Source organism: Choristoneura fumiferana, chromosome Z, assembly GCF_025370935.1.
Source record: "Choristoneura fumiferana chromosome Z, NRCan_CFum_1, whole genome shotgun sequence".
NCBI classification, from domain to species: Eukaryota; Metazoa; Arthropoda; class Insecta; order Lepidoptera; family Tortricidae; genus Choristoneura; species Choristoneura fumiferana.
The window spans coordinates 9,156,274-9,177,454 of record NC_133472.1 but is presented as its reverse complement, the minus strand read 5'-3'; the positions used below and the strand labels follow the sequence as shown (position 1 = coordinate 9,177,454).

At 36.7% G+C, this 21,181-nt stretch overlaps 2 protein-coding genes across 2 annotated transcripts; one reads left to right on the top strand and one right to left on the bottom strand.

The window, feature by feature from the left end:
- Positions 1-11,994: 11,994 nt before the first annotated feature.
- Positions 11,995-14,656, bottom strand: LOC141438407 (ribosomal RNA small subunit methyltransferase NEP1). The gene is made up of 3 exons (XM_074102273.1): positions 14,259-14,656; positions 13,780-14,023; positions 11,995-12,343 (listed from the first exon to the last, which is right to left on the bottom strand). Exons 1-3 carry the CDS (start codon positions 14,403-14,405, stop codon positions 12,021-12,023), a joined length of 714 nt encoding a protein of 237 aa, XP_073958374.1. The 5' UTR covers positions 14,406-14,656; the 3' UTR covers positions 11,995-12,020.
- A 454-nt stretch (positions 14,657-15,110) lies between these two features.
- On the top strand, positions 15,111-19,787 carry Atg5 (autophagy protein 5). Its single transcript, XM_074102262.1, has 5 exons — positions 15,111-15,354; positions 15,901-16,106; positions 16,612-16,736; positions 17,300-17,500; positions 19,612-19,787. Exons 1-5 carry the CDS (start codon positions 15,199-15,201, stop codon positions 19,716-19,718), a joined length of 795 nt encoding a protein of 264 aa, XP_073958363.1. The 5' UTR covers positions 15,111-15,198; the 3' UTR covers positions 19,719-19,787.
- The last annotated feature ends 1,394 nt before the right edge of the window (positions 19,788-21,181 follow it).

Sequence of the window (21,181 nt, the reverse complement as noted above, 5' to 3'; positions counted from 1 at the left end):
ATATAACGATTCCCTGCTTAAGCAGCTCTTGCATTGCTGTACTGTAATGTGCACTGTACTTCGGTACGTTGATTAAATATGTGCAGGGGTCGGACAAAAAGTGCCGATGACGTCAAACCACTTATAGGATGATTTCAAATAGTATTTTTAATTTTCATAAACAATCATCACTTATCGTTTATCCACCTCTTTATTAAACGATATGAAATTTATTTTATTCACTGTATTCCATTGATTTATTTACGATTATTTTGTTACTTCATTAATGCTACTTTGTTACTACATGTCACACGGAAGTTTAAATAAAAACATCATCTTGTGTGCAAGATAACGTAATTTTTACGTCATCCGCACTTTTTGTCCGACCCCTGAATATTCACATATGTGCGTTCCTTAACGTTTTGTTCGATCACTTTCTTAACGTAAACTGTAAGTGCGTTCAATTTACGTTAGCGCGATCGGCGTGAGCCAACAACGACTCCACCGTTTCTTATGTCCCGTAATGACGCAGAGATCTACTCAAAAACATGGCAGATAGGCGCGGTCAGAACAGGATGAAGGGCATTCTTGACGCATTCCATTCCGTCCCTCTGACCCGCGGCTCTCCTATCACGTCATTATCTTGTTTTTTTTTTGTTGAAATTCCAAAATACTTTTACTTACTGAGCGTACGAAACAAACAACATCAATTGTCATTCTTTTAAATTAAAAGAATGACAATTTTGTCACACAAATTTGGACACGCGACTCATCTATGGCTATGTTTAAAGATATTTTATACTAAGCGGCAAAAAACTTGGCCCTAAAATGTATCTATGCAATAGTGGGTAATTTGGTATGTAGGGTGGGCCAAATTTTGTGCCGCTGAGTATATTAAGACTGAGTAAGGTAAAACCACAAGACTGGTGCAACGTGGGTACAGACAAAAGACATACTTGACGTCATTAGGTACTTGTAGGGTTGTAGGTACTAATTCTGTGACGTAGAACTACGTTAAGGAAGTCCATCAATATAGGTTGGTAAAACAAGTGATTCTTACTCTAATACCCGCAACGCGTTAATATTTTGTGGTTTACCAAGTGATAATTTATAAGCAAATTTTTAATCTACCTATGATACAAAATCGATTTACTTAATTGTATTAGGTACATAAGAACCTACCTACAAACTTTTCCTTCTAAAAATCGTTACTCTAATGTGGCATATAAAAAACTAGCTTCCTATTCCTCGGGCGTCGGTGTGTATAAGCAAGAATAGCGGACGCACATCCTTATAACAACTAATTGGATATTTTGTTTGGGGTGCTGGGAAGAGGTTACTTACTAATTTGACAGATGTCGCAGCGCTTCTACCGTGTGTTGGCGCACATTTTTGTTGCAAATTAGAGAAACTTAGCAGGCTCAAAAGAGCCGCCTTCGCCCTACCTTTGTGTTATGGTACGTTATGGGCCCGTAGGTACGAAATTAGTAATTACTTAGTAGGACACTTTTTCACGGGACACAAATAAATAGATGGACCCCAAATAAGTGGATGAATGGATTAAGTTTTAACTATTGAAGAGGTTATAATAAGTTACTCGTACTAGGTAGATACAATATTATAACTAACTATAGAGGTCAAAATAATGACAGAAGTTAATAATAATAAAATCATTAATTCGTTAAGTACCTACTACTTATTTACGTACCTAACTTACCTACTACTTACTAGGTACTTATTACTTATGCATATTTTTTTTTTACTTTTATACTGTTAAGTAACCTATCCAAATTTTAAGTAACCTACTCGTATAAAAAGGTAACCTATTCAAATTTATCTGAAGTAACTAAAACTCCTCAATATTGTGTACGGAACCCAAGGTAACTTGACTTCACGTGAGTCTTATCTCCGTCCGTGGTCGTGTTTTTTATTCAATTCCTGTGGCCCCACGTGGCAAAGATCTCGCTGGGGCTTGGCAGCTCCGAGCTGCGCTTGCGCTGGATCGCGACCGGGACGTGTATTTTTGGGTTTCGAGTGGGCGTAGTTGTATAATGGTATTGTTTAGCCTCAAATATAAAATAAGTACTAAAGTTTATTTTTGTAAATTTGTCGAGTGCACAAAACAAGAATTCAAAGTACCAAAGGAAATTTTCCGACATGGCCTAAGTAGCGTTACTGAGTTCTAGTGCTTTCTTGGTGAATGTATAGTTTGAAATTTTACAACGAAATAGTTACCTAAGTGGGCTCCTTTTATACCTACTTATGCATCTATCATCAATTGATAGTGGAAAAGCAGTGGCGTAGCTACCAAGGGGCTAGGCGGGGCAGTGCCCCGGGGCCCTCAAGCTCAGGGGGGCCCTCGAAATTCTGCTTTATAGCTGATGATAAAGTTGCTTAGCATTTTTAAAGTATTTGTATATATAATGATTTTACTTCAAAAAACTTTAACTTTTGATAGCAGTGGGCCCCATTTTTTTATTTGCCCCAGGGCCCTAGGTTACCTAGCTACGCCACTGTGGAAAAGGTAAAGTTTTCGCAGCTCCCGAGATAAAATTACTAGTGTAAAAGGACCACATAGCATACAGCATCAGCATAGCAAGCGCCAGGCGGTTAAACCTTTTTTGTTAATAAATAAAATGTAGTGACGCAACAACGCGGTGCGGCGCTGTAGCCTCTTTAGAGGTATTTTATTATACTGAGAACGCCACAGATTAGTAGGCGAGGACCTCGTGCCTGGAATTCTAAATGAATGGAACTAAAGGCGGTTAAAGTACCTACTCGGTTATTTATTGAAAGCTAGTTATAATGTGAATGTTATTATTTCCAGAAACAGAGGTATCTTAGGAGAAGTTTAGGTAAAACATTATTTTATTAGTTACGTACGTACCTATTTATACGCTTCAATTTATTCTTGCAAAATGCATCGCATATTGGATTATCTAGAGCATCCTGCTCAAGTTTTTTCAGCTGTTTGTATTTAATTGGCAAATGCGCGCGCTGCGCAGTCAAGCATGAATGTGATCAAGTCTGGTGGTGCCATCTATTGGTGAAAATAGGAATAGTGAGCGAACGCGCGTGACGCGCGGGTTCCAGGCTTGTAGAATTATTTGTTTCAGAATCAGAACCCTCAACGCAATTTTATAGCGTTCATTCGTTCATTAATTTGAATAATTGAAGCTTTTTTCCAATCTTACTATATTTAACTTCGGTTGGGTATGGGGCGGGTTATGTATGTAACTATGTACCCCCTCGCATCCTGCTAATATTATAACCGCGGTAGTTGGTGAGCATGTGTGTGTGTTTGTTACTATTTATTGCTAAACGAATTTGGGCGAAATTTAGTATGCCTTACAGTTTAGAACTTAGACATTAAATGTGGCACGGCTTTTTATACAACATATAAAGGTCAAGGGAGGCCTATATGCAGCAGTGGACGTCCTAACGGCTGATATGATGATGATAAAATTGATAGTTTTTTTCGAAATTCAAGAATTTGACGACCGGATAGCAATAAAGTGGTCAGAGAACCTGAAGACCTGAGACTACGAAGCTTGCGAATGTTTGTTCTCGGGTCTTTGATGTTTAATATGTATTTAAGTGTGTGTTTATCTATATAAGTATGTTTATTCGTTGCCTAGTATGCTTAGGACAGATTTTGCTTAGTTTGGGACTAGGTCAATTGGTGTCAAGTATCCCATGATATTTATTAATTTTAATTCAACTGCTTAATCGAACGATTTATACGGTGGGAAACCGCGGGTAAAAAGGCTTGTATTCATTTGTATTAAATATTAGTGTCAATCTAGTGTCAATCTTAAAAGACAAATCGACCAACAAAAAAGAACCAATACCGTCTATCTACCATCTTTTAGCATGATAGTAGGTGTTATTGATTCTTAACCGTCGAAATTTCACTTACCTATTCCAATGGCAACAAAAAATTTCTTGACAGGTGAAATATAGCTAGATGGCGTTATTATCGTGCAGTCTGTTTGAATTTTCAGTCTTGCTGGCGATTGGGTCATTTAGACATCCAACCCAGGCGTTTTCAACCTTCTGGTTTTAACGGCACACTTTTCGTTCATCAAAGTTTCACGGCACGCCAATAAAAAATAGCCAAGTGCGAGTCGGACTGGCGCGCCTAGGGTTTCGTACAGTATACCCAAAATATGTATAGCATAACGAACAGCGGAGGCTTATTAATCGCACACGCCACGCGTCAGTTGTTTTCGTACCATATTCTCATTAAAAGAGCTTCGTTCGTTTCTAGACGAAGTAACGATGAAGGCAATTTTTTCATATTAAATCTTTTCCATTTTCAAATACCGTTTATATATTTATTTAGATTTCGGATAACATTGTGATCGCCTGTTTCTTTCTACCCTTGTTAGTTTTGTTGTCGAACCGTAGTAAGTCAGAATTCACTTGATATTCAATGTGTAGCTCGCAGGTGTTGAAGTCTTGGTTTCGATCTTCGGTCCAGGCAGATATTTGTATGAAGATACGAATGTTTGCTGTCGAGTCTAGTTTATCTAGTATATTTTATCCTTACTTCTTTACTAATATTATAAAATGGAAAGTAACTCTGTATGTCTGTTAACTACTGAACCGATTTGGATAAAATTTGGTATGATCATAGTTTGAGATCCCGAGAAGGACATAGGATAGATTTATGCCGATAATGAGGGCTATCGCGAATGAATTCGCCGCTAGAGGCGCTAGTGTAGCGTGAGGTCTCCGAAATGTCAAATCTCATAGTTTTTGGGTGAGCTACGCGGGTTTATTTATAATTAGAATTTTTTTGTAAATATTTTGCAATATCTGAAATTAATTATGGCAAATATGCGTTCCGGGGCAATGATTGTCTGTGTTTTGAGACAGTTTTGTCTTTCGGAAACCTTTGTCCTCCTTTTTTTCCGAACAAAACGGGGACTATGCAACACTGTGGCATGCTCGATATTTTTATGGTACGGTTTTAAGGTGTATTAAATATAATTTTAATCTAAACTTTGTTTTCACGCCCGTAATAACAGCTTTGAAAGCCATACTTAAAAACCTCACGCAACAGTGCGCCATCTAGTGAGACAAAAAACGATAGCCCTCATTGCAGTTACCGCGGGTTAGCGATAGGCAATTTTTTCGCAGCAACAGCAAGTTCTGTACAAGTAGGTACATTTATCCTTTGTCTAGTACCCTACAGGTGCCATGTTATTTGTTTTATTACGCAAGATGATTTTTGCTAGTTTTTGACTACACCTTACCTACCCCCCAACCAGTGAGTCTTACACCATGGTATGTGACTCACCAAGATTCTCCACTCTATATAAGAAAAAATTAGAATCGACCTACCAGTTTACGCCCCTGTTTAATATTTAATACGTATGAATCTGAAAGAAAAAATAAATACACACATCCGGTGCGTTTTAATTTATATTTTCCCTACAAATAATTTTTCGGAACGATCGTACTGTAGACACTGATTGTTTTTATTTATTTGTATAATAAAAATAAATAAGGTACTATCATTTTTTAAAATATAATCTCTACTTTGCGCATTGTAATTTTGTGAAGAAATGTTTTGTGAAAAAATAAGACATGGTCAAACCGTCAGCCCTGACCTGTTCTTACGTACCTAATAAACGAATGGCAGAGTATAATATTATTTTATTTATTATGATTATTATACTATTGATATTTATTATATTTAATCTATTCTAGGATTTTAACATTTAATTAACGTTTGTGATTGGGGGATTATTGTGAGTGTTAACTAATCAAAATAACATTAACAAGCCGCTTAACTTTTCAATCTATTAGTAAATCACGAAACAAATCAAGAGAGCCAAATTATCGTTTCCATGTTTATACTTTAGTTAACAGATTGGGCGCGATGGCTGTCAAAGTCTTCTTCACGACTATTGATTTGATACTTAGTTCAATTACTTGAAATTGTTTCCCAAATTTTCGTGCTAATAAAAATCCTGCTAATAATGCAAGATTTGGGAGTACTTAATAGTGCACAGTTAAACGTTGAACTATGTAACAGTTTGGAAACAAATTACAAAATCGTAGAAGAGCGTTTTCGTGTAAAGGTGTGCCCATTCTTATTTGAATATTTTGAAAAATATGGTATTCCTACTCAGAATCAAGAGCACAATCGACTCCAATAGTTTAGAAAAGTCCCCATTTTTTCATACGAAATTTTGTTGTAATCCTGTTTTGTCGTATTCCTGATTCGTCGAATTTCCAATATCAAATTCAACTATGCAATTACCGTGACTATACTTTTGTATTAAATATTTAAAACGAATCTTCCTTTTTGATAAATACATTTAATTATATATAAATAATTCCGATGAAACAAGAATACTACGACGAATCAGGAATACGACGAAACAAGAATACGACGAATCAGGAACAATTCAAAATTTTATAGTCAGATTTGTTACGCCCATACTGAGTGTATGAAAAAAACGTAACAAAAACAAAACTGTCATTTTTGGGAACATTTTTTTAACTATCGTAATCGATTGTGCTCTTGATTCCAAGCAGAAAACAACATATTTAAAAAAAAAAAAGGAAGGGTATACCTTTACACGAAAACACCCTGAGCCAAAACAACCATATTTCATAAAGAACTAATGATGGGTAAAGTAAAACTAATAAATTTCCTGACAGGTGGAACATCACTAGGTGGCGTTAGTATCGTGCGGATTATTTGACTAATTTCCAGCGATAAATCTGGTCACGTGACCCCATTTTGAAGGTGATATTGAATTTCCCGCGACTCAAAAAAGTAGCGTCAAGTCGCCGCGTCGAGCAGCAGCGACAGAAGATGGCTTCTTGCAGCTGGGCTACTACGAAACTCGAAACTTGAAGTTCGTGTCGTGCGTAGACGTGTGCGCCGCGCCGACCCGCCGCCGCCGCCGCCATTTTTTCGCCGCCACCGCCGCCGATCAGCGTATCGGCGTATAATCGGCGCGAGTTCAAAATATTTTCTATACTGAATTTCTGACTTTCGAAGCATTCTATATTTTACTACACTGAATCATTATTAGTCATTGGTTACATCATCATCATCTCAGCCATAGATCGTCCACTGTTGGACATAGGCCTTCCCCGTAGACATGCAGTTGCTTGGGTTGGCAGCGACTTGCATCCACCGTGAACCCGCGGCTTTAACCAAGTCATCGCTCTATCTCGTTGGTGGACGTTCTGCTGCGCTTGCCGATCCGCGGTCTCCACTCCAGAACTTCTGTTCTCCGTGCTATATGGCCTGCCCATTGCCACTTCAACGAGCTATTTCGCTTGGCTATGTCGGTGACCCTTCTATGTATCTCCTCATTTCTGATTCGATCCCGTAGAGAAACCCCAAGCATAGCTTCCATAGCTCGCTGAGCAACTCTGAGCCTATTTATAAGGCATATAGTGAAGCACAACGTCTCGGATCCATATGTCATCACTGGCAACTGGCAACACACATTGGTTTAAGACTTTTGTCTTAGGACACTGAGGAATTTTGTACGAAAAGACGTTGCGGAGTTTCCCAAACGCTGACAATCCGGGTTGGATTCGACGATTGACCTCCTTCTCGAAGTTGGACTTACCTAATTGGACGGTTTGTCCTAGGTATCATACGCGTCAACAACTTCAAGAACCAAATTCTCCACCAAAATAGGGGTAGGCACCACATGGACATTCGACATGACCTTTGTCTTGTCCCTGTTCATTTTGAGGCCCACCCGTTGGGAGACTCGATTGAGGCCTTGGAGCATCGTGCTGAGTTCTTCCATCGACTTTGCCATGACCACCACGATATCGTCGGAAAACCGAAGGTGAGTGATGTTGTATTCACCGTTGATATTGATGCCTAGTCCTTTCCATTCCAGAAGCTTGAAGGCGTCTTCCAAACCGGCAGCAAACAGTGTCGAAGATATGACATCTCCCTGTCTTACGCCTCTTTTCAAGGGCATCAGGCATCAGGGCAGGGGGCCGTTTGAACTCTGTTCCTGTACTCGGACCGACATAGTGGCATTTTTATACAAACACTTCAACACTTCGATATATCGATAGTCGATACGATACGGCATCGTTGCAGAGACTCTAACACCGCCCACGTTTCGACCGAATCAAAGGCTTTCTCGTAGTCCACAAACGCTAGACATAGCGGCAAGTTATACTCTTCGTTCTTCTGTATGACCTGCCGCAGCGTATAAATGTGGTCTACGGTAGCCTTTTCGGAACCCGGCTTGTTCGGTTGGCTGAAAGCTATCGACCCTGAATTCGAGACGATATAAAATGACCCTGGAAAGCAGCTTATAAACATGGCTCAACAGCGAGATGGGCCTGTAGGTCTTCAATAGGGTGTTATCGCCCTTCATGAAGGAAGAACAACAACATAACGTTCTTGTTCCACGCTTCTGGCGTTGTGCCTTCGAGCAAGATGGAATTAAAGAGCCTCTGAAGGACTTTAAGAGCCGGTGATCCACCCGCCTTCCGAAGCTCTGACGTAATTCCGTCCTCACCCGGCGCCTTGTTGTTCTTAAGCTGTTTCAGGGCCATCCTTATCTCGTACAGACTGATGTCCGGGATATCTTCTGTATAGTGTCGGGTCAGTTTGGCTCTTGGGTCTTGAGTCGCCGCGCTGAAAACAGGCTTAGTGACCGACTCGTAGAGCCGTCCATAGAACTCCTCGATTTCCCTTAACACTTCCGCTTTAGTCCACGCTACACTGCCATCATCTCTCTTCAACTTTGTCATTTGGTTATGCCCAATAGACATATCTCTTGCGAACACTTTAGAGCCTTTATTCCACTCAATCGTATCTTTAACACGAGCAGTATTAAAGGTACGAATATCGTGTCGCAAGGATTTCGAAATTTGTCTATTCAGCATCATCGGGAGACTGCAGTCGAAGCGAGCGTCGTTCAGCCATAAGGTTACTCATACATACATAGGGTATACTCCGAGAGCTTCCGAGTTCTACTGGTACGGTGAATCTTAAAGAAGAGAAGAAGAAAAAAGGTCCCGTTTAAGTCCAAAACGGGTGGACAAAATGATATTTGTCCGTGACAATTACAGCCACTGCAAGGCGTCAATTAAAGCTTCATTGTCTGTACATTTTATCTAATCTTGTTATAAAAAATTAGTCTACAAATTAAACAGTTCTATTTAAAATCTCCGCGCCGAAATCACGCCGAAAACACGCCGCCGCCGCCGATTTTTGACCGGCGCCCGCCGCCGTAGATTTTAGCATCGGCGCACACGTCTAGTCGTGCGGTCCCTCTGACGCTTATACTATTTAATGCGAGAGTACGATACGAACTTCGAGTATCGTAGTAGCCCAGCAGGATTGATCTTGGCCTTGGAAGCTGATTTCTTAATCTCATTTAGTACCATTCGTGGCAGTCAAGTGGTACAAACAAAAGAAATTGGAGTGAATGAAGAAAAAAAAACTAACAGTGTTCTTGTCGAAATTGAAGAGGTTTTTTTTGCCGCGATAATTCCGATAAAGCTCAACATTTTCAGCTTTATCGCTATGTCACGTAACCAGATTTGACACTGGAAACGAACGAGCGTCGAGTGATTTCATGTGGCCGCGGCCGCGGCCTAAAAAAGCCAATCCCAAACGTGACAAATGTCGAACGGACCGGATACTAATGCCATCTAGTGATATTTTGTTTGTTTAAAAAACATCGTCGACGATACAAATGCCGCGTAACCAAAAACGACTAATGACGCGTATCTGATTAGATACATTTTTTTACATGAGATCTTTAAACTTTAATGTACCTACTTATTTGTATTTATATACCTATAATGCAGGGTGCGAAAAAATCCGATTTTAATAATAAAAAACAAAAAACCGGATTGTTTATATACAGTGTGAAAAAATAAGTCGAGCCCTGGAGGGAAACTACCTTAAATCCTTAAGTTGGCTCATTTTACTTAAGGAAGGAAGGAAACAAAACTGCATTCAAAGATTTTTCTAAAACTGGCTTGCCTCGCCCGGGACTTGAATCAACTAAAATAAAAATAAAACTATTTTATTATAATAATCGATGGGATTATTACTCAGGGTAAAATTTGATATGTATTTCTCAGATGATATGATATGTTACTACATAATTACTGTTGCCGCTATAACAATAAATATTAAAAACAGAATAAAGTAAATATTTAAGTAGGCGCTCCCATACAACAAACGTGACTTTTTTTGACGTTTTTTTGCTCGTTATTAATAAGGGCAACAGTTACACGCTCGAAATAGTCACAGAATATTTAGTTGTATCTTTACTTACTTTCAATATAAATAATTACATTAAAATTAAATAAATATTTAATTTATATTAGTTAAATTTAATTTCTTTGTAACACATGTACCTAAAATCCACTTATTTTTTTAAAGGAACTTATGGCTTCATATCGAAAAGTAAAATTTAAAAATTAGTTACGATAGTGGCATAAAGGGTAAGTATAGTTAAGGTTTAAGTATGTCTTTTTAACGTGCCTTGAGACTTTTTGTACTTATTTTTGATGCTAATTTTATATCGATTTAACAAAATACGTAATTTTAATTTTTAATCATATCTAGGTAGATTTTAAATGATATATTTTAATGATAATTATATGACTAAAAAAAGTTATTTTATTTTTCTCCTAATAGAAATTAGACGTATTACGAAATAATTACTTTAGTGTTTTTTTTTTAATTTCCCGTTAGAAATTTATTTATTTGTAAAAACTTAAACAGCATTACACTTTGTCACCACAGCACTGAGTAAGACAAAAAAAAACCATTAATAATAATAACAATTATAACAAATTCACAATAACATGAGGATCCGACCGACGTGCATCCATCATCTCACAGAACTTGAAACATTCATCGCACACTCTTCTCCAACAACCAGCCAATACATCACACTGGGGCGCCGATGCTAGGAGGGCATTGACGTAACGCAGCGCTCGGACCAGTGGTGACTGCTAGCTTTGCACGCTATTAACGCGAACAATGGTTTCGGGCCCCAGTATATAAGTGGCAAGAATGGGACAACGGGCACAACTGAACGTCATCAAAGAACACTTCAATACATTGAAGAGAAGCCCATTCTCAACGCTCCACTGAAACACTCGGTCGACGTCTGCCTGCAACAATCCGCAATCTGATTCCCGCTGCACACGGTAGTATAATTTAAGGTCATCAGCGTACAGCAGGCATCTAGCGTACCTGGGGACCTCGGCCAAGTCATTTATCATTATGCCAAATAATAAGGGGCCCATATCGAACCCTGACTGCTCCAGATCTAGTGCGATAGGTCTCTGAAACAAAACATCCGCGTCGCACAAACTGCACTCTATCGCGCAAATAACTAGCTAAAAAACTTAAGCAATATAGGTGAGAAGCCATATTCACACGGTTTTTTGAGTAAGATGTCGTCGGTCAAATGCTTTTTTAATGTATTGTTGGATTCAGCTTGCGGGTCTAAAAACTGAATTATTCAAACATATTTTGACAGTAAACTTACATATAACATTTTTGCTCAAAAAAACCCACCTATTTTAAGGTACAATTTTTTTACCATCTTCCGGAACCAAATTTCGGTTGATTCGAAAATATAGGTTCTTAAAATTACACGTAAAAGCCGTATACAAAAAATTAGCCTTATATCGAATTATATCTAAAAAAAACTGTATGACTATGTCTGTGCGACACATTAAATAAATCAATATAAAAAATTATATGGATCCCAACTATATCTACATATATTATATCACACAAAACTCCGACGGGTTTTAAACTCTGTAATTGTAGCTCTCCTTTCATATATCGACACGGAATCAAAGAAAGTTCACGCAGTAAGAGCGAAAGTCGTTGATACTAATAGGCTCGGCTCTGAGCATCCGTCGATGTCGCAAAAAGCTATTTTTGATCCGCTTAAGGCTTAAGCTGATACCGCTATAGTGTGATATGGGGAGTTTTTACATCTGTAACACAGAATAAATAAGACTGCATGGTTAGAAATTAGTTTACTTTCCAATCATACTACCCCCCAGACTTCTTCAAATGCTGAGCACAATTTGGCGCATGTCAGTGCCGCTGACAGGGGGTAATTACTGATAGATATCACATCCTCAGCATAGTCTACCTCCACTTTTCCATGCGCCATGGCACCAACAATCAAGACTATAGGCTCGTCATTAGGTACAAGTTCCCTACAAGTCTGTACCGATTTGGAACTAAATGACATAGTAATTTTCTTGACACCAACAGGAAGGTGGGATGTCACTGGATTTTTAATGACTTTCAGAAGCTTCATTGGCCCGTCTGACGCTCTAATAGCAAACTTATGTAGGAGTTGAACTGGAAAAAGAAACACATGTTGTTGAAATCATCATGCCAATGGATACTAAAAAAAAGATCTTCTGAAATTTCATTTTCATTCATTCGAAGCATCATCAATTATTTATAAATAGTTTAATAATTTTCAAAGAAACTAAAATAATACATTTTTGCATTGCAACAGCATTCAAATTTTCAATTCTTGATATATAAGTTACATTGAATGTCTTTAACATAGAATCATAGAAGATAGATTTATTTATTACCTTTTGAAAAAATACATTATTCATAATCACAAATCAGGTAAATAAATCACAAAACAATAGTCAAATGTATACAATAAAAACAAATAGGTAATGTATATGTATATGTCACAGTCTACTACTGCAAACGCAAATAAAATGCAAAGAATACAAAAGAAAACTACACAGACTCAATATAAAGATACTCTCGCAGGGCACAGAAATGCTATCAGTTATGGACACATATAATATCTACATTGTTTTAATTGATAAAAAAATATGCTTTGCAAAGCTTTATTTCGCAATGCTTTTAATTATTTTTAGAAACAAAGGACAGAAGATTTCAAATCCATATTTAATTTTTTTGAATGTGACATAACTGTGTCTGTGTTTTCCTTTATCTATCTATCTAATACCTTTAAACAAGCAATTCTTGTATAATCAATCCAAATCAATATCAATCCAATATTCCGAATCTGAGAAACCGCTCCAACGATTTCTATGAAATTTGGTATGTGGGGGTTTTCGGGGATGACAAATCAATCTAGCTTGGTCTTATCTCTGTGAAAATGTTTATCATCAAGTTTAACCTGAGCAAAGCTAGATCGCCCACATACTTATTCTTTAATTGCCAAACTGATGCAGATGGCAAACAGACCCTGGACAGCATGTGGGATCGTTTTATACTGAAAAAATGCAGTTTTCGCTAAGCAAGATGGTAAAAACTAAGATGCAGGCCATAGCTAGTATTTATAGACAGGACAGTTTTTAGGGTTAAACTTTAATAGGCTGACTTAATCAGGTCCCGGATAGCCAGTTTGTTTTCAAAGAGTTGCATTTGCTGAGTTGCATTTGGCCAGTTTTCTAATTATAATCCTATATTATGTAAATGCATATTATATGAGTTCTATTATACATGAATGAAGTTATAGGCATAGCGAGTATAAGAAATAATGCAAATGGACTTTCACACCACTACAGATTCATTTTAAGATAGAGATTCTTTTGGAAGTCTTTCTTAGCATAATTTATGCCTTGTATTTAAGTATAATATGAAGTAGTGCTTAGCAGTCAAAGGTTTTATTCATTGTGAAAACAACTCTAGGGTCTCATATACAGTAGGAAGTTATTAACTGCAGAGCCAAGTTCTAATTTTTATGTTGAACAAGGTATAAGTATAAGTAGATATGAACACACAAAAAACTTTATACACACCCATTAGTCCAGCAAATCTCTTGAATGTTCTTGGTATCCTTGTTTGTGGGTTTATTTCTATTAAAACATTTTTCTCTGTGTGGATATAGACTTGTAAGAGTCCTGCTCTGTTCAGCGGCGAGTCCATTAACATCAGCAGGGATTGGTGTGTGATATCGGGCCGGCAGGAGCCCGGCTCGCGATCATTCTTCCGCAGAATATTTGCATGATCATCACAGTTCAATAACTCAAAACTATTTCCGGCCTGTAAATGTTAAAGTTACACGTTAAAATAAGAACACACAATAGGACGTAGTTATGCTAAAATGTTCCTAACCTCAACAATTATTTTTTTGATTTTAGAACTTGTGTCAGTAACATTAAAAGCGAAATTAAAGAATAACGTGACAATGCTTTGGAACATTTTATCATAACTACGTCCCATTGATATCCTAAGTATTAACCCAGCAATTAATTATTATTTCACTAACTAACCTCACCTTGACAGTTTCCAACTGCGCGCCTTCCAGTATCACTATTAACCGCTTCTCTTGCTTCTTTATGTGAGACGTTACTAAATGCCGTGGCACTGGATCATATTCAAATTCATTATCCTTTGAAGTTAACTTTCTTTTCTTGCCCGCCATGGTCTTAACGCGTAGTTATACTCTAAAATCTAAATGGTCTTAGGTTCAAGGCCAACCACCGATGTCAGTACTTAGTGATTGAAACTACTGCTATCAAATTTCTTGTCGTTTTTGAAAGATACTTCAAGCTTTCAGTTATTAATTCAACTTAACGAAATATCAACAACAAAGTTATTAAAATTAAAGTCGCACGTGTCGAGAATAAACACATGAACAATGGCGGATTTTTTTAAGTGTTGCCCAAAGAGTGTGTTGCCCAAGTTTTGCCGTTGCCGTTTAGGCGAGGCGCTACTCGCTACAAGAAGATATTATCCCATAATTTTCAAAATTTTACTGTAAGTAATGATATCGTTGTTTCATTTTCATTTTTTTCTTTTGAACTGGTTTTATCACTTAAGATTACTAAACAAAAGCATTAATTTCGTCTTACGCATTTTACCTCTTATGTATGGCAAAATCACTTGGCTGGCAACATTACAGAGCATAGATTAAACACAATTATTGTAATAAAATGTATTGACACATCCTTTTTCCTATTTAAGATAATATTCTATAACGTTAACCAACAATACAAGTAACAGGAAATTTGGCAGGAAAACAGACAACCCGCAAATACTTCGGCGTTTTTAAAATATACCTAAGTAGTCTTGAAAATTGACAACTGAGAAGAAATGACAGATACTGACTTGGTTGGACAATTCGACTTCGACTACGAGATCCTAGGTCGATATCATAATACTCTAGTTGTATTATTTGTATTTTACAAGTAACAAATCGTATTTTGTTAACGTTGATGGCTAACGATAGAGAAGTATTACGCCAGATATGGGACGGCAAGTTACCTATTTGTTTTCAGTTAGATCAAGAAGAAATTATGGAAATTCAACAACCAGATCCATTCTATGTAATGGTACCCAGATTAAGTTATTTTCCTTTGGTGACCGATAAGGCAAGTTTTTATTTCATTTATTATTAATATATAACTTCATGTTTCTCTACCATAAGTATCGTAACCAAAACATGGTACCTATCAGAATGAATTGAAATGCAGACGTATTTTGTATTTCAAGTCAGGCACAAAAGTTGTTTACAATATCAATTAAATATAGATAACGTCAAAAATGATCTGATCTACTGTATCTTTATGACAGAGCTATGCATTTTTATTTTTATTCTCGTGGAATAAATAGTTCCCCATTATGAGTCCTCTTCTAGCTTTGTCAAACCATATAAATAAATGAATTATTTATTGGGATTTTTGCATGTAACCAAAAACCATGCACATCAAAATAAAACTAAAAACAATTTTAATCTCTCATCACAATATTGTTATCTGGTGTTTCAATGGAAAATTTATTACAAGCCATTAAAGCACAACATGTAAAATATTACTTTGATAAATGTACCTCAAAAATTTTTTGTTGCAGATGTGTGTTTTCATTAACAAATATTTTGATTGAAACAAACTGGCCTACTAATATTTTTTATTTTCCAGATGAAGAGACATTTTCTAAGGTACATATCCCAAGAAAATGCTGATAATGAAATGTGGCTAGACTACAATGGGCAGCCATTGAAATGGCACTATCCCATAGGTTTCCTGTTTGATCTCTTCTGCGGCAATGACCTACAGCTGCCATGGACACTCACTGTGCACTTCACCAAGTTTCCTGAAGCTATACTCCTCCATTGCCCCAACAAGTAAGTATTCAATTATTTTAATTCTTGCAATTTTTTTACAATAAATATAAACTCTCCTGGCACACAGAATAAACATTCAGGAGGAATATGAAACAAAGACATTTTATAATGCATGACTGTTGAAAAACAATACAATTACTTCATGTCCTTGAATATACATACACCTCTTTGTGAAGCTTGAGTTTTGAGACCAGAATAGTAATTTTATAAAAACTTTATTATATGTATAACTAAATAAGTTTAAATTGTAATTATTGTAAGTAATAAAAAATCACTCAGACCATTCAGTTTGCTTTAAAAATCGAACAGATTCAAGAAGATGCTCATATTTAGTATCTTCTGATATTTTTGTTATAATCCTACTCTTTTTAGTTAGTCATGTACAGTTGAAGTTAATAAAAGTGAGTGTTTAGTGAAAATATTATTATTAGTTATTATATTAATGAGATTCAGAATATTTGGATAAAAGTAAAAACCGTTACCTAACCTTCTACTAATATTCCAGAGATATTGTTGAAGCCCATTACATGTCTACTGTCAAGGAGGCAGATGTACTCAAACACCGGGGGCAGGTTATGTCAACCATGCAGAAGAAAGACCACAATCAACTATGGCTTGGCTTGCAGAATGGTAAGAAGTCAAATATTTACAATTGACATTGAGATTAAATCAATTGCTATTATATAATATTAAGTACGTATTGAGGGGGAAGGAGTTGAAAAATCTCATCACAGCATTATCTTTGGGAAGAGAGAACTAAAACATCATTCTTATGCGACATTCTATAATTCAGAAAATATGTTTTTGATGTAAGTATAATTCATTTCTAATCTAAAAAAAAGGTCATTCTTTCTTAAAGATCTCATTTTTTATGACATTAAAGCAGTTGCCCAGCACTTATCTAGAACTTAGTAACCAATTAATAAAACTAATATTATAAATGCAAAAGTAACTCTGTCTGTCTGTTACCTCTTTACGCTTACGGCTTAAACTGCTGAACCGATTTAGGTGTAATTTGGTATAGTAGTTTGACACCCAGACTATTTATTTGCATACGGTTTAAGTAGCTATAACTGTAAGTATGTTTGATGGATCTTAAATTCAAATAATTAGAAAATGTAGTTTTTCCAGAGTAGTATGCTTAGGAATTTTGAGATATTTTTTTTACTATGGCATTATTATTTTATTTTCAGACAAGTTTGATCAGTTCTGGGCCATAAACAGAAGATTGATGGAATCACACGGAGACAGCGAGGGCTTTAAGCACATTCCAATAAGAATATATTCTGATGACGGAACCTTTAGCCAGCATCTAGTCAGTCCAAAGAATAACGATAATAGTAGGAAAATACTCCAGCAAATGATATTAGAACTGTATCCTGATAAGCCAGACGGTGAGTAAATAGGTCATTAATGTTTGTTAATTGGGCCAATCAACTTTTTTACCGACACTAATCTGTCCGCGACAATTTTGAAACAATTGCAGATTTTTGTAAGTAAACATTTTTTTCCTGTGATTTAATAGATGGTGTACATGAATACATGCCATCCTACGTAAGTTCAACCTAATAAACCGTGAAATATCTTGTTGGAAGTACAATTTTTTGGTAACGCCAGAGACAATTTTGGTAACGCAGGAGACGCCCAAAGTGTCGGTAAAATAGTTGATTGGCCCAATTTACTCAACACGTAACATACGAAAATCAAATACCTATCTTAGTGACATTGCATATTAATATTTAGGAGCACGGTAGCGCCCCCCAAGACAAAAAAACAGAAAGCGTCCTACTTTTCCCCTTAACCTACCTTTTCTCGCACCGTTTCGTCGTATTTTCGCACCCTCCTAATATCGTCGTCCCACTTGACACTAGACAGCCCAAATTCACAGCATAAGATGTGGTTAGGATACTTATTTATTAAATACACCAAGTTTCGTTGGTCTCATTTTTATACTTTAGATTTTATTGATACCCAAAATACGTATAAACACTAACTTATCAAAAATCTAGGGTACTTCCCAATGTCCAAGAAAGCTGAAATTTGGCATGAAGTTGTGTTTACATACAGAGAATAAAAAAATTAAGAAATCTGAAACTTTTACTCTCCCACCTTATAAAGGGAGTGCAATAAGTCTGTATATAGAACTAGTAAAATAAAATAACATGTCATAGAAATGAACTTAAAGAATTTGCTCACCCGCGACCTTATGATAGCTATGTTTATGCAAGATATGCATGTTCATGCAGTTCCTCCATCTCCACACTGTAGGAACACACAAAAATCACACATACTACACTGAAGCGTTTCGAACTCAATCAGAGCTCATCTTCAGAGCAACACAACCATACAACATGCTATCAAATGTTAGACTACTGTTAGATGTTATGTATACGGCCGCCGTTTTTACATGAAATGTTTTAGGTGGGATTAATTAGATAATTTAATGCTGGCCGTTTTTCTGACAATTTTAATTTTCTTCATAAAACGGCGAAGCGCCACTGACAAGTACAAATTACGAGTGTAGAAAATTAGAAACAAAGTATAGGGTAAATCGTCAATTACTGGCCACCTTTCAATAACCAGCCACCTTGTAGGTACTAAAAAATAATTCTATTTTTAGTGTAAGGTGGCCAGTAATTGACGATTTACATTAATTACTAACTAACCAAAACATACGTTTTTTTTATATTGAGATATTTGTAAGTATGCTTTATTAAACTAACTTAAAAGAAAAAACCGGCCACGAGCGTGTCGGACACGCCCGAAATAGGGTTCCGTAGCCATTACGAAAAAATTAAGTAATATTTTTCTAAGGATTTCATATTTTGTACGGAATATTCCAAGTTTAGGTATATTTTATAACTTAGGCTGCTATTTACTCTTAAACTACTAATAACTCTCAAGAAAACTTAACCGTTATAGTTTTCCTTGTAAGTTTGATATACTTACTACCATCCTGATTTTTTTCGAATTTTACCACCCACCGGTTTAGATTTTAGAGGGGGGGGGGGGACGCTCGATTTTAATGAAAATTTGCACTTTAAAGTTGAATATTTTGCAAACAAATCACTGAATCGAGAAATCGTTTTAGCAACCCCCTAATAGTTTTTAAAGACCTATCCAAAGATACCCCATACTACAAGGTTGGATGAGAAAAAAAATCACCCCCACTTTACGTCTATGGGAGGTACTCTAAATTGTTTTTTTTTATTGTACCATTTTGTCGGCATAGTTTACATGTATATTCGTGCAAAATTACAGCGTTATAGCATTGATAGTCCCTGAGCAAAGCCCCGGACGGACAGACAGACTGACATGGCGAAACTATAAGGGTTCCGTTTTTGCCATTTGCAAAAGACAATGGGTATGTCTGAGGTTTTCAGTTCAATGATTAAGACCTTGTTATATCGTTTTTTTTTTCTTTCTTCTGCTCCCCAGTTTTCAGGATATCTTTTTACATTAGGTACAACATTACATTTACAATCGTTTTATTTTTTCGTTGCAGTCAAATTCAGAGCACACGGCATACTGATCCCGCCAGACACCCCACTGCAGTGGCTCTCTGAACACATGAGCTATCCAGACAACTTCCTCCACCTCTGCTTGTGCTAAACCAGCATACTGCTAAAATGTAATCAAGTAAATAATCAATCAAAAATATCATAAACGCATTCCTGTAACTCTTTGGCTTTCCTTTTATTCCTTACCTGACACATTAAAATTAAGGTATATTGGCTGCCCCAGTCACGTTTAGCGGAAGAACACACTCCATTTATTTTAACATTTGAAACTTAACGGTAAAATTTGCACACGTTTTTAAATAAAACAATGAAACTTTTATAAAATTGTGTTAACTTCTATAGTAAAAATAGAATAAATACCGCTAATAAATGTATATGTAGGTAGGTATTTTCAGTCAATTTGTGTTCGAAATACCGAGAAACGTGTTATAATTTGACCGTTAATTCAAATCTTAAATTAAACGGAGTATAGGTACAATCAAAGAATTTATATTGTTCAACAGCAGTCCTCATATTTTTATAACTCACCTATTATTTTTTTAAGTTGAGTTGCCCTTGCTTTTTGTTTAGGTACTTGTGGCCACCCTTGCCACATAATATTGTACACTCAGCATTCCGAGTAACAGCGGACGCGAGCGGCGGGCCCGGGACGCCAGTCCGCTACCAACTGCCATACATTACGGTCTTTAATTAATTCGCGTCCGCCGCTCGCCCAGCTCCGCTCAAATATCTGCTGTGTGATTTCCTAATTAAATTAACTACTCATATTTGGCATTTTCTATTGTCTCCGAAACAGTTTATCCTTCATCCAAAGTGATACAAGAACAGTAGTTAAATACTGGTTTTTAACCGACTTCAAAAAAGGAGGAGGTTTTATGTTCCAATGTTTGTGTTTTTTTTTCATGTATGTTCGCCGATTACTCAGTCAATTGTGGACCGATTTTCAAAATTCTTTTTTTATTCAAAAGGGTATTCTTCTGAGGTGATCCCATTGTCACCAAGTCAAGATCTGATGATGGGATCCCAGGGAAATCGAGGGCAAACCTCAAATTTTATAGGTACACCTATGGCGATTTTGGCTTTTTTAGCATTGAAATAAGCATTTACATTCAGAAAGTATTATTTGGTAAACTGGACCTGATGAAGAAGACCGTAGATGACCAATGGAACTCGTCAAAGTTAAGTAATGCTCATGAATATACCTAGATAAGCGACTAAGAAGGAGCTTTAAGTTAATGATTCTTTCGAACAGATCTGATGCTGAAGCCGGAAGGTAGGCAACGGAACTCTGTTATAAAACAACGTACCTAAGCCGTGTTTGGGCTTAATGGAATCGTTGTAAGATGTTCTTTGGCTACGAATCACTAAAACGTGAGAAATAAAGAATTTTAGCAAAAAAGTAAAACCACCTCCAAAAAATCAAAAAATAACGGAAAATGGAACCGACTACAAAACCCTTGAAAATATTTTTCTAGGTACCTACTAGCTCGAAGTCAGTGACTCACCACGACCCAGCAGGATGGAACCCATAGTATGTACGTGAGGTGCCTAGTT

Coding starts and splice junctions, on each gene's coding strand:
- LOC141438407 (XM_074102273.1), bottom strand. CDS start 14,405: ATGGCGGGCAAGAAAAGAAAGTTAACTTCAAAGGATAATGAATTTGAA. Junction 14,024..14,258: donor CGCAGTTGGAAACTGTCAAG/GTGAGGTTAGTT, acceptor TAACATTTACAG/GCCGGAAATAGTTTTGAGTT. Junction 12,344..13,779: donor GAGATTTGCTGGACTAATGG/GTGTGTATAAAG, acceptor TTCTTTTTCCAG/TTCAACTCCTACATAAGTTT.
- Atg5 (XM_074102262.1), top strand. CDS start 15,199: ATGGCTAACGATAGAGAAGTATTACGCCAGATATGGGACGGCAAGTTA. Junction 16,737..17,299: donor ATGGCTTGGCTTGCAGAATG/GTAAGAAGTCAA, acceptor TTTTATTTTCAG/ACAAGTTTGATCAGTTCTGG. Junction 17,501..19,611: donor GTATCCTGATAAGCCAGACG/GTGAGTAAATAG, acceptor TTTTCGTTGCAG/TCAAATTCAGAGCACACGGC.